Here is a 14,608-nt window from a genome sequence, read left to right on the forward strand (position 1 = left end):
CTTTATTCATGTATATGGCAGAGATTATTCATTAGAGAGATACATCTGTAGTCTATATTAGCCCATGTAAACTTGTGTAAGTATTCATAGTTCTTTTAAATATGATTTATTCCCTTGCTTAAATGTTTCATTTTTTTACTCCATTTGTGCAATTTTTTCCCCATGCACTATTTAGTCAATTCTAATTAATTACATGCTTTTATTAAGATGAAAGCTGTTATTTGCTTCTTTTAGAGTAAAGAAAAGTAGGGTTGTGCAAAAGGTCATTTTAAGTCTGACAGATTTATTTATTTGAAATAAACCAGTGGTTTGTGAGCAACATGTTGCTCCCCAACCCCTTGGATGTTTCTCTCCATGGCCCCAGAGCAAGTGCTTATTTTTAAATTCCTGGCAAGTTTTGGTTACATAAAATATAAGTATAATACAAGTGTAATGCCAAACAGAGCCTTCTATAGGCTGCCAGTCAACATAGGGGTTACCAAATAGCCAATTATAGCTTTTGTTGGCACCCAGGAACTTTTTCCATGCTTGTGTTGCTCTCAACACTTTTTCCATTTGAATGTGGCTCACGGGTATATAAGGTTGGGGATCCCTGATGTAGTTCAAACAAAAGTGAAGCCCTACCTTAAAGACAGAGACTTTAACCATCTTTAGTAGGAATGCTCTGTAATGGATTTCACTTTCAGAATTTTTATAAACCAATAGTGAGGTCAATCCATTGAGCATAGCTTACAGATTTTTAAAATATGAATAAAACATGGTCCTTGATTTCAATCTGAGCTAATAAAAATACTGTTTAAAGTTACATCTTTTATGGAGTATCTTGTTACTGGTGTGCAGGTTGGCCAGTGGTCAAGCCTGCACTGAATATAACATGGCATAGCATGGGATTTTTTTAAACTCCAGCCTGATAAGTCTGACAGAAGGGGTGATTTCAGCAGTGGGGAAAGGTTTTTCCTGCCCATTATCAGATGCAGGAGTTATTTGCTGGCCTGAACCCATTTGACCCCTGGGTTTCGAGCCAACATACAAACCACCTCTTACAATAGATTTTTGATTATTTGTCTGTGTCAGAAGCACCCTAGGATGTGGATAGCCAGTCTATCTAGGATGTGGATAGCCAGTGATCCTCTCTGCCTTCACACAAGGAGAATGAAGGTCCTGTCGGTTGCAGTTACTGATTCTCTGGCAATGCCATGGTGCCTTGGCTGTAACAGTAATGCTCAAAATTCAGGAACTATAATTTAATGACTGTCTTTTAGTTGTTTGATGAATTTTTAGAGTACTGTACAGAGGCAAATAGATATTGCGACAGTGTATAGGGTACATGAATCATGCCTAACAGGTTGGGGTAAGGGCCAGTATTGCTTACAGTTTATTTATACCCTTGCATCCAATAGAGAGGATGGGTTTATGGATAATCCATTGCATAGTTGTTTTTACTTTACCCCTACTGAGCATAGGAAACATGGTGGGGAGGTTAAGACATTAGCCAGAAGATCCATTCCAATCTTTAAATTGTATTGTATTAAAATGTATTGCTTAAAGATAGGACATTTATTATTTTAAGCCATTTAAATGTTTATTGGCGCAATGCATTTGTAAACCATAACTTGAATGGGAGAAAATCATTTTCTCTTGTCTCTATCCTGGGCCATAATGTGAAACCATAGTAAATGCTGGCATACAGTACTAGGAATCTTGTTCTCTTCTACATTGCATCCTGCCTTTTTTTTAATTTGTTATGTGAATGCAAATTAGCCAATTAAAATATTGGGCTGTGCTTATGCTGCTTAAGTAGATTGGGCAGGAACATGTACAAAGGGCCCTGCCTCAATCCCAATGCCACTGCTGCATTAGACGTGGCTAATAAGTTATTGGAGCATGATACAAGTAAGTAAAAGGAGTGCTTGAGGGAGTCTAGGCGATAGTTTTAACATGCTGGATTAGTGGCAGAAACTTTATAAAGTTTTACTGACAATGAAATTTTGGAGTAAATAAATGGTTGGTGGCTGATTAAGATATCATAATTTAGAAGGGTAAAAGTTTTACTTTTTTCTAGCACAGGTGTTGGGTAACATTATCCAAAAACCTGGAAACTAGAAAGCTCTGAAATATGGAAATACCATTTCCCATAGTATTAATATTTAAATGATTAGCTTTCTCTGTGTTTCAGAGAAGACAGTAACTTGTTACTAATCCATGTTGATGGCCCAATTATTCTATTATTTGTGTTTTTGTAAATGCTTTTTAGCAGCCTAAAGGCATAGCGCTTTAAAGAGACCCCTTATCCTGTACATTTGTATGATTCGTTGTACATAATTATAACTCTGAATTATTTTGAACATTTCCAAAACAAATTAATTTTTTGGTTTAGTCATCAAACTTTATAAAAGTACATTAGATACTGGGTGTGTAAACAAATGACTTGTTTAGCTGTAACTAGGAGGAGCAGCAACCTGCTCTCTACTTGAATCCTATTTTGACCTTTTTCACGTGCCTAATAATTACATACCGGATATAAACTGGGTTTTCTGCATCAGGTTTATTAATGAATTCTGATGATGGGGCAGATATACTACTGAGGACTAGAGAATGATTGCCAGTAGTCTGATACTTTTTAAACACACATGCAACATTTGTATAATATTCTTGTAGTTCAGGAACATCCAAATTCGTAAGATCCAAAGAAAACCTCACACTATAGTTTATTTCTGGGTGCACAATGTGTAACTTAATGATAGTAACGTTAATTAAAGAAACATGACATATTAGCAAACCTACCATAAAACCAGCTTTTGTTTAAAGTCAATTTTTTATTTCAACATTGAAAAAGCTTTAAAAAAAAAGTAGGAACTGCCTTGCAGTGCTGGGGACCTTGGTTCAGTGTCCATGATATTATATTTCTGTAATCTCTCTTTGCTTATGTGGGTTTCCCTGTGTACTCCAAGTTTTTCCCCACGCCCAGATAACTGGCTATTGATAAAACTGACCATACTGTGCATATGAATAAGGACTTTAAGCTACACCATGGCAGGCACAGATATGAATGATATAATATCTATAAAGCATTGCAAGATAGATCAGAGCTACATAAAGAAAGAACAATAATAGTAATATAATAGTCCCCTGGCAGTTTAACTAGCTATTCTAGCAGTGTGTTATTCAGGGGGATGTATATTGACATAACTGGAGTACTGCAAGCTGAATGTCTGTTCTGTTGGAAAAGCAACATTGTTTAATATGAAGGTTTATTAAAGGGATTCTGTTGTCATTTTAAACTATTTTGTGGCTTTTTCTAAAACATGGACTGCCAGAAACATTCTGGCAAATAAAATCTTAATTTACAAAACAATTCATAAGTTATATTAGCTATTATTTTGGCTAGGGGGCTTCCTAGTTGCCCATTAGGCATTCATACTGTGCTGCACAAGTGGGACCCTCGCCTGGAGAATCTCTCCCTACACCCCCCCCCCTTCCCCTATCTGCGCATGCGTGTGATGTCTAATTAAGACGTCACATGGTGTGCGGAGAGGACGCCGCTTTCAATTTCACTCCTTCCTGCCTGCCTGCCTGCCCTCCCACCCTCCGGTTTGTTCCAACGTCCACCTAGCAACACCCCCCCCCCCCCCTCACAGGTCCCACACATGCAGTCAGTTTTACAGAGTTGGGAAGTTTCTCTTCCGAGCTTCCTTCTTTTCTCTGCCGCTCTGTTTCTACAAATCCGTTGGAAAGGAACCTACGAGGGAGAAGCGCACTCTGCTCTCCTCACACAGCTCTTTAGGTGCCTCTGCTTCATGGGCTGTCAGTTTTGCCTAGCTCTCTATAGTATGTCCCTTGTTTTCTGCTCCCTGGCATCAGCCCTCCACTGCCTCTGCTTCACTTGTTCATTACAATAACACTTCTGCCTTTACAAAGTTTTTAGAAAAATAAAACGTTTATATTATATTTATTATTGTCACTTTCCTAACTACAATTAAGCTAGTGCTTCTTGAAATTTGTGGGGTTGATTTTAAGATATATGCCGCGCAAAATCTGAATCTTTCCCATTTGGGATTCGAACTCGTGTTTTGATAAATCTGCCCCTATGTCTGCTTTAAAAAGTTACATTGAAAAAGTAAAATTAAATTGTAGGAGAATTGATGTTGGGGAACAGCAGCATAGGCTGATGGCACAGGGGGCTGATTTTCAGCCTGCCTTCTCCTGGAACCATTGTGTAGTTCTGGGTGCAGGCAGAGACGAAGGCTGATGCCAGAGTAGGGGCCGAGAATCTGCCCCACATGGCACCAGCTATAGACACAAGGAGGTGTCAGTTCAGGAGAGCTGCTATCTGGTTACCTGCCTACTGTTATGTTGAAAATAAATTAAATGCTCTTCTGAAAAACAGATTTTAATGCAGTATTCTGTTGGAGCAGAACTTGCAACTAATTTTGGGGAAAAAAAAGTTTTCCCTTGACAGTATTCAGCTAAATAGTTAGTCATACACATGAACATACTTCTACCTTTTTAGAGTCCACTGCTTATCTAATATGGGTGGCACTAACACATTTTGTCCCTTTTTATGTTTCAAGTTTGCAGGAAATAGTGTCTTATACAAATATTTTTCCATGATGCATCTAGTACAAATGAATCTGTATTTTGCTTGTTGCAGTTAAATGTGGAAAATTTCCCTATAACTGTTGTTAATCTTTGTTTTAAGTAGTTTGTTTGCCCTCTGTATATGGTCTGATGCTGTCCCAATGTAGAAGGCTTTTTAGAGTGCCCTTTAGGATAAAGTATTCTTCCTGCTTGTAGAAGTGCTGCCAGGTTCCCTGGACTTTCCTTTACCTCTTCTTTATAGATGATAAATGGTAAGCTTCAAAGAGACAATGTTTATTTCTCTTCACTGCCATCTTTGTGAGTGATTGTGTTGGCACCGCGAGCGCAATCATTTATTCTGTGTGTTGTTGACACTGCCAGCATTATCATTTTACATTCTGTGCAGATGTGCGTGCCATTCTGAATGTGGATTGTGTATGTAAGGGATAAAATTCAAATATTGCTTGTACTAATTTTAGCAAGTGGAAGGATACAGTGCTCTTCTCTTTGGGGAGTTACATGGAGCTGTTTAACATCAGGTAGTCTGGTAAGTGTATAGAGCTGACTGAAAGTTTTTGTATACATGATGTATATTGCTTTAAGAAAAAAAGATTAAACAAAGGGATAGTCAATTTGTTAAGCACCCACCCTCTAGTGACCAAAATCAATACCCTTTTCCCTGGACAAGTGTATTACATTATTAAAAATATAAAAATATCCGGCTAGGGATAATTTACTTGGGAGCACATTGCCACCATTTTACTCCATTCCTATGTATCCAGTGCCAGAAAAGTTTAGTTTTGATCACTGCAAGGAGCCTTATAATTTGGCCTTCTCAAGGTTCTTTTTTTTTTTTTTTTTTTTGCTTGATGTTTTAGAGGAGCAATCACATCTTTAATGTCACCTTCATCACATAATGCAATGGCAAATGCCCAGACTTTGCTTTGCCTACAACATTTCCATTCAAACACCAAAACCATTGCAGGATAAAGGTAAAAACTACTGTACAGTGCCTTAAGTATCTCAGCAATGGGTATAGAACATAGATGTATTAACATATAATATGTGCTACATATACTAAATGGGTATTGCACTGTCCCTCTGCACTTATCAACCTTTTGTGTCTTTCATGTCCCATGTCACGTTCCTTTTAAATTTTCATAGTAGTAATATAGGTTATAATCAACTTTTATACAAGATCAAGTTTGTGATTGTGGTTGTTGAGAGGGCTCCCTCTATCTGGTAGTGCTGTGGATTGTCTGCTATTTATGTGCAGCTAGTAACCTCATCTTGTAAAAAGCAGTGCGAATACCTGTCCCGATTTTGAAAAAAAGAAAATTATGGTCTAGATTGTTAAAGATTGCATAAAAACAAAATTGTTAGCCTAGCAGTGCTAAAAATAACTATTTATATACCATATATTGTTCATACCAAGATGTGAAATTTAAATCTAAAATAGATTAACAGCACTGATGTTAGCCCAATGCTAATGGTGTGTATAGCTTTATTCCTGTGTTGTTGGGTGGAGATCACAGGATAATTACTACCTTCTTTTGAAAAGGGTGATTTCCCAAGTGCAGTATTTGCCTCACCCATTCTACTTAAACGTTTAACATTTTAATTAGTATTTTTATGTGTGAGGGGCGTAAACAGGATTAACCACGTGAAAGTACTTTTATGATTTATCACCTAGATACAATTAATAAAAAACACCAATATGCCTCATTTAAATTTACACTTTAAATCTAATAATGAATACAAGTGAATTAGGGTTACCTACTATTGTAGTTATATACAGATATAGTAACACAGCAGTTTAAGAGTACTCAAACCCATCAAGTTTAACCTTTTGCTTAAGTATTTCTGTTGATCTAGAAGGAAAAGAAAAAAAAAAAAGATCATGTTTCACAGAAGTTAGTGATGTACATGTATCATTCTTGTGGTGATTCCAGCTGACATATCACACTGAGACACAGTTACATATTTTGTCACTTCTCCTACTCTGAAAAAAGAAGAGAAGCATGACAGATTCATGTGTAAGATGTTGGCATGAGGTGGCATGCCACTAGCCCAGGGTTTCATTTTGCTGCTTGGGTACCAGCTCTCTCATGTTTTTTTTTCTCCCATTATGCCAGTATCCCCACAAATATTCTAGAATGTCATGTCTAGAGATCACTGAATCTTTAGTACAGGGATCCACAACCTTTTTTTTTTTTTTTTGTAAGTCACAGTTAGTTGTAAAAAGTGTTGGTGAGCCACACAAGCATGAATAAAGCCCTTTGGGGATGTCAAATATGCACTGTGATTGGCTAATTGTTAGCTCCATGTGGACTTGCTAACCTGCAGGAGGCTCTGCTTGGAGTAAAATTGCTTCCATAACTTGCCTCCAAGCCAGAGATTTAAAAATGGGCACCTACTTTGAGGCCACTGGGAGTAACATCAAAGGGGGTGTTGAGCAGGGGATCACTGCTTTAGCACTAGGATTTCAAGAGTGCTGGAGTATGGCGGTTCAAAGTACATTATCTAGATATTGATAGATATATAAATCAACGGTTTAGCTGAATTCAGCAATGATATTGTAGCCAAATACTTCTCCCTGGCTTTACATGCTGATCATTGTACATAGGCCTCACCCATTTAATGTCATTGTTGTCTGTAAGATTCCAGGTGTCTGCGAACATTACTGCTATAAAACGTTTTACTTTGTTCTGGAGTCTTAGCCAAGGCAATTCAAAAGCAATGTTTCAGATTATAAATGAAAATGATAATTTGCAACACTTACCATTCATTAGTAGTGAGAAGTCCATTACATTAGCACCGGAAACAATTTGAAAAAGTATTCTGTAGGCATTATTAAGGTCATGTGCCGGCTCCTCCTAACGGGAGCACTGGCCCGGAGTATCCGGTACATGATTACAATGACTCGGGGGTCCCAAACATTTGGCACTCCCCAGTGATTGTAACTTCCCTTGTAACTTTGCTTCTACTTTAAGAGGATGCTTGCTATTAATTTTTGAAGAACAGTACTGGCAGATATTTAAAGAGCTTATCGTGGGAGTTTTACACGTCCTTTAAATGGGGCCTTTGTCAGGGTGGTAGATATGACTTTGACTGCCAATATAATAGTTTTGTTTCTCCTTTTCCCAACTTATCCTCATTACTGTTAAACAGAGAAATAGAATACATATTTCCTTACACTAAAGCCTTTTCCTGATCCTTATTTGTTGTCATCTCATTTGTTGTAAACCAAACATGCCACAGGACTGGTTGCTATTTACTCTGACTCAAATTAACTTGCTGATTGAAGGATTACTAATAATAATAATAATAATAATAATAATAATAATGTAGATTTTGTATCCTTTCAACCACAGCATTCATACAGTAACTGTTTAAGTGTCTCAGTGTAGATGTTATGTGTTCAGGTTCATGTTTATTCTGTAGCAAAAGTGCACTGCCTAGCAATTGACCATGTGGATGCTAAATAAAGTCTCAAAAGTAGTTAACTATTAATTAAATATTAAAGAGATGTAGATAAGATAACTCAGCTACACAATATCAGTACACAATTTTGATGCCTTCTACTAGCATACTAGAAGCAATTTTTAAGGAGCCATTTTCTCCAACCTAATGAATAAATGTGTCCCTAGCATCCAGATGGGATCCCTTTTATATGCTATGGGTTTGTTTGCATGAGCAAACCTAGTATTGTACTCATCAAAATCGTACACACATTTGAATAGCCCTTTCAACTATGTATTATAATTTAATATTAGAAATATTAGAAGGTATGACTAAAAACGTAAACACTGGATTGCATACATCAGTCTAATAAAATGAAAATGCAGTACATTATGTTTTTTAATCAGATATACCAACCATTGTTTTTATAGTTAAATGGATTGAAGATGATGGATGAGCCAATGGAGGAAGGGGAGTCTTTATTACCTTATGTAAGTAATAAGGTGTTCCCTAAGTAACGCTGATTATACTACTTTTTTGCCTCAGATCTAATTCTATTGGTATGAGTTCGTGTCACCCTTCATGTTAATCTTAGGTCACAGCTGACACTTTTTGTAGGGGTAAGGTACTGTGAAAACTTTACCAGGTTAAAGGAGAAGGAAAGGCTAATAAAGAGTTAATCTCAAGCTGCAGGCATACCTTCAGTTCTCTCAATGGTGCCCTTAAGTCTCCCCATATTTAGCTCGTTCAGATTATCAGAAGCCTCATAGGAAAAAAAAACCCCTCTGAGCTCTGTAAGGAAAGTTCCCATAATGCCTCAGTCCTGCACCAAGACCAAGACTGGCGTACATGCACAGCTTTTAAGACTATGAGGAAGCTTCCTGCTGATTGGCTCAGATCCACATTCCTAAGAGGGGGGTGGGGAGAAAGTTCTTAGCATTCTTGAGGGAGGGGCAGCAGGAGAGAGGAGAGACTGTGTCTCTGGCACAGGAAAACAAAGAGAGAACAAATCTTTTGACAGAGGACAGAACATTTCTATTATGGCTATGGCCATAAAAGCTTACTTAGTTTTTACCTTTCCTTCTCCTTTAATTATAGTGAAATTAAAATAAATACAAATTAACCTCCAAAATACAGATTGCATGGGTCTTAACTGGTGAACATTCCCAGATGCTTTCTTACAACAAATCACTTCTGGGTGTCACAGTGACTAATTTTTTATGACCTGAGCTTAATGTAAATTTACAGGCAGTTATTCCTTTTTATAGGGCATAAGACAGGATCCATGTGCTGTAATGCTGTGTTGTAATTGCATTGCTGATGTATGGCACAAACAGATTTTCTGGTTATCCTCATCTATGTGGCGCTAACCCGATTCTATTCTATTGCTTTACGTGTTTGGTATCAAATCAACTTTTGTCTATCTGCTGTGGTTTTGTCTCCATCTGATAAGTGTACATGTTTCATTCCTAACAGGATGAAGGAAATGTTAAAGAAATTCAAATTACTCACCATGTTAAGGAAGGATGTGAGAAAGCAGACCCAGCACAGTTTGAGTTACTCAAGGTTCTTGGGCAGGGATCTTTTGGAAAAGTAAGCTTCTTTTGTTCTGTGCTTGCCCACATTTTTCCTCCTCTCAGTCCAATCTGTTGTTGTATTTCTTGGCAGTTCTTATTGCTTTTTATGAATATTCACTTTTGATTAAAATAAGATATTTTTTCACAACTAGGCCAGTGTTAATGCCCAGTATATATTACCAAAATAAAGTGTTGTGGGTGTAGGGTGTCTTATCCTGTGTTTAGCTTAAAATGTTTTGGCTTTCCTTCCGCCACTAGGTTAATAGAAGATAGAAAATTAAAATGTATCAAACTTAAAAATCTTATTTCCTAATTTGCATTGTTCCGTAGAAGAACCAGAATTGATAATTTATGGATTTTTTTTTTTTTGTATAAGGTTTTCCTTGTTAGAAAAATCATTGGACCTGATGCTGGACAACTTTATGCAATGAAAGTGTTAAAAAAGGCCTCATTAAAAGGTAAAGCAAAAAAGCCAGTATCACCACATACAAATTGTAAGAAGTGACTTGACCTTTTAGCTTGATTCTTCTATGGTTAACCAAAAACTAATTGTCCTTCAAGCCTCCCTTACACTTAGTCTATGCCAGACTTATATTTTATTATATTTCTTACATTATTAGTATCCTTATGGGACAAATGCTAAAAAGCCTTAATCTTATGTCTTTGCAATACTACATCTTCTACATATCAAATTTTATCTATTCTCCAAACAGATTTCACACAGACTTTTTTTATGCTATTAAAGAGGGCCTCATTTAAACTGTTTGCTATTTTGTTTCCTCTTTTTTATTTTTTTTAAATTTTATCGGGGGCATCTTTTTTCAGTAAGAGACAGAGTACGGACAAAGATGGAGAGAGATATCCTTGTGGAAGTTAACCATCCATTTATTGTGAAGTTGCACTACGGTAAGTTTTGCCCTAGACCAATATCTAAAGTAATTTTGCACTATCAATAAAACAGTCTTCCCATGAAACAGGTTAATATAGGCATAAATGTATACAAGTCGGATATACTAGGGATGTAGACACACAAGTCATTATATTCAAATTTTAGCAAATCAAAGAAAAATCATCTTTTCAAAAATATTTACTATTTTCAATTATCCAAAGCTTCATGACCATGAATAGAGTTACATTGGCTAAACACTGATTTCTCCAAATCCTGCAGAAAGCTTTTGAATAAATACAAAACTGAATCGTGGATTCAGTGTATTCCTAATCCATCACCCGTATCACTTATTTATATAGAGCTCCCAAATGATGTAGCACTTTTCAATAATTTATAACAAACAGGGAGCTTAAAGGACAAGGAAACATATAGATGTGGCAGGCTAACATTGGGACCTACTCCCTTCTAGCTGAAAAACTCACTGGCCCAAGTTATATGCCTAAGAGAACAGAGTTGCTGTATCTTCATCAGTTGTCCTTTGGGGGTCCTGGACTGTGCATGCATTGTTAAGTAAAATTTTACTCACTGGCAGTGTGCACGGTCGCAAAAGCCTCAAGATTGTGCTGGGAAGAAGAGATAGAAGGCAGGCAGCACTGATTTGATAGACCTATAACCAGGACCAGTGCCTTATTTTCAGGGAAGAGGAGCACCATCCAGGGTCCAAGGTTAGCGGCTGTAGGCCCTGTGGGATTGGCACCTCCAGTGATGTAATTTTCTTTTCATTTAACTGATTGCACCAAAAAATCCTGCCAAGTGCACAACAGATGCAAAGGGCTTACTTCTGGTAACACACATATTAGTCATTATTAGGCTGTAAGACATGCTGTACTAAATTGAATATATCTAATATACTTTAATAAAAAAAATCAGGTGTCTATATATTATGTGTATGTTTATTACATATGAGAACTTCCTGATACCTAGTGGTACCTAACTGTACCAAAGTTAAGCAGTAGCTTTCCTTCCGCAGTGCAATCAACTTAACCTTGTAAGTGCTGAATGGTTGTAGTAATTACCTTTTCTATCTTTCCTGCAGACTCACTAGCACTTACATGGTTAAGTGAATTGTTCTGCTGAAGGATGGAAGGCTGTGTAATGAGTTGGAGCTGACTCACAGAGCCAGCCTAGCTTTGGAACTGTTCAAGAGCCTCTAGTTACTTTCACTGTGTTGTGAATCTCTGTGAAGGAAGCATTGCCGTTTTGTATACTTGCCATGGAGGTACCTGTACGTTATAGATATATAATAATAACAATAAATGCTAATTGGTCAATTTTTTTATTAGAATAAATGTAATTTAGATGTAAACATTGTTAAAAAATGTATATATGCATGCAGACAAAACATAATAGTTCCCAGTAAAGACACTATCTTCTGTATATTTTCCTTGTTTAATGCATATGTTAGCCACAGTTCCACGCATTTCTTTCCTTTTATTCTGTATATATGATCTTCTGTGTCGGACTTCCTTCTCAGAAAAATTCTTCATGGTGCTGCACAAGCCTGCTCAGTTTCCTCATCTCTCCCCCTCCCCTCTCTGCTGTAATCCGAACTGAGAGTTGTTCCCTGCCTGCAAGCTGCTACCTGAAAGTGACCTCTAGACCAAGCTAAATTGGGAGCTGCTATCTTAAACAAACAAAGGGAGCTTCTAGGGCTGTTTACTCGGGTGTGGTAAAGCATTCTGCTGAATAAATATAGCGTTCTAGCTTGCACTATTGTGACTAAACCCCCCCGACAAAGCCCTCTTAGACAGCCATCAATTGCCCCCCTCCCCCTCCGTTTTCTGTCCCTGCAGAGTCTATTAGATGCAAAAGTGTCCCTGTTTGGAAAGCTGACCTAGAAATGCAAAGTAGCACAGTGGAGTTCATAGGCGTTATCTTCTGGATCTTCAGATCCTTTTCTTTCTTTTGCCAACAAACAAAGCTATTTGGTGCATGCACATTTAGGGCTGTGGCAGACAGGGAGACTTGGACAAATCTCCCTTGTCGCGGGCGACTAGTCTCCCATAAATACCGTCCCACCGGCAAGTATGTAGATCGCTGGTGGGATGGCATACGTGCCGCCGCGTATTTCTCTCAAGGCAATTTCCGCGATTTCGGGGAGATCGCAGCGCCTCGTATGCCATCCCACTGGCGATTTACATACTCACTGGTGGAATGGTATTTCGGGGAGACTAGTCGCCCGCGACATCTCCCTAGTCTCCCCGTCTGCCCCAGCCCTTAGGGATAATTCCGGACAAGTTTCAACTACACATGCACCAGAAAACTCAGTGTCGGTAAACTTGCCAAACAAAATTTGAAGATGAAGAAAATGGTGTCTGGGAATTATGCTTGTGCTACTTTTCATCTATTGGTCAGCTTTCTACACAAGGGACACTATGTAATAGATTATGCAAGGAGGTTGGGGGCAGTGGAGGGCAGTCTATGGGGCTTCTGTCTATGATTACTTTAGTTTTCCTTTGAGAATGCTATTTTTGCATGAATACATGACAGATTTGCAGCCCAGAATATTTTTGATACTATGGCTGGTCCAGCAATATGGTTCTGGAATAAAGCGGGACATAGCCAGACTAATAAAAGCTACCTACTAAGTCCTTTCACTATGTCGGCAGCTTACTGGCCCATTTATGTGGGTCTCCTGATGGGCTGGCTAAAAAAGGAGCAGATTTATCTGGAAGCCATTGCTAACTTTAAGTATGTTCATTTTGTATTTTGTTTTACGTTTTTTTTAATAATTCCCTTTTCTCTGCTACATTTGACTTTTTTTTTTTTTATTTTTCTATATTTAACCCAGCCTTTCAAACAGAAGGGAAGTTATATCTGATTCTGGATTTTCTCAGGGGAGGAGATGTATTCACGCGGTTATCCAAAGAGGTAACTATATGCTTTAGTAAAAGTTACATTTAGCACTGGGGGAACAATTGTTACAATTACTTACAAAAGCAGGCCTATCAGTGAAAAACGATTAACATGACCTATGGGTAACTTTTAATGTACATTTATATTTTGAACAGTAGTTTTTTTAGTGTCAGTATCCGAAAATATACTCCATACGCCTTGTGTGGCATCAGCCTTACTGATTAAAAGGTATTTAGATCATTTCCTAATGTGCTTTGTTTGATCTGATTTAAAGAAGTAAGCAGCTCATTCAGGTTTAGCACTTCCAGCTGATTAAAGTGAGGGGTTTATTGGTCCCTAGAGATTCTTATTTCAGGTTATTGAATTTCAAAGATCAATGTCATGTCTGCTCTTCATACAATTTCTGGCTCTATTATCTTTCAGCTATATAGAAACAACTGGCTAAAGCTGGTGAGAAGTAGCACAGCAATTTATTAAAAAATGTATTCATTTATTTTTTTTTCCTTAATGGATGAAGCCCTTTTTGTCTGTTTGCAATTGCCCAAGCTCAACCAGCATTTTTGCTCCCTTGCATGTTGGTAAAAAAAAAAGTTGCTTTGAATAAATTCTTTTGCAGGCAGGAATGGGTTAAGAAACCATTCTCGAAAATGGCAACTTACGTAATCGGCAGGGAGTTCAGATGATTTGAAAATGCTAATTACTGTGTTGCTAAGTTGTGACTCATGTTTTTGTTCTATGATTAGACTATAAAATAATCTCTCTTTTCTGAAATTCTAAGTGTTTTGCTGATATTTCCCCCTGGTCATACCATAGCTTTATAGAGTAAACTACAGTGTATTTACTTGGTAATTAACTATAGTTTGTCCAGTACAAGCAAATTGTTCTTATTTCACAAACATAAATATGAATATTTAACCCTTGCTTGTTAGTTTTTCTTTATGTAAGGACTAATAAAGGTTATTATATTGGTATATGTATGGTATGACCTTGTATTTCCAGTTTGCAAAAAAGGGGATTTAGATTATTTTTTAGAATCTGTTCCTGAATTGTAGAAATTGTTTCTATGCACTTTTAATTTTTGGCGGCAATAATTCTGATCTGCCTCTGCAGAAATAACTTTTTATATTTGAACGCTGACTGAGAATGCTGGGAAATTGAGTCAGCTTTTTATGCAAATTTGTTACCT

General features: G+C 37.4%; 1 protein-coding gene across 3 annotated transcripts in view; it reads left to right on the forward strand.

Annotated features, from left to right (window-relative positions):
* rps6ka6 (ribosomal protein S6 kinase A6) overlaps nt 1-14,608 on the forward strand; it is a 40,187-nt gene that overhangs the window by 6,165 nt on the left and 19,414 nt on the right. For all 3 annotated transcript variants that reach the window (XM_031892395.1, XM_031892393.1, XM_031892394.1), the window contains exons 2-6: nt 8,472-8,531; nt 9,517-9,633; nt 9,994-10,075; nt 10,443-10,523; nt 13,358-13,437. In XM_031892395.1, the coding sequence (XP_031748255.1) occupies nt 8,487-8,531; nt 9,517-9,633; nt 9,994-10,075; nt 10,443-10,523; nt 13,358-13,437 (405 nt within the window). In that variant the 5' untranslated portion in view covers nt 8,472-8,486. The remainder of the gene's footprint in view (nt 1-8,471; nt 8,532-9,516; nt 9,634-9,993; nt 10,076-10,442; nt 10,524-13,357; nt 13,438-14,608) is intronic.

The sequence above is a fragment of the Xenopus tropicalis genome, chromosome 8 (assembly GCF_000004195.4).
Source record: "Xenopus tropicalis strain Nigerian chromosome 8, UCB_Xtro_10.0, whole genome shotgun sequence".
Classification (NCBI taxonomy): Eukaryota; Metazoa; Chordata; class Amphibia; order Anura; family Pipidae; genus Xenopus; species Xenopus tropicalis.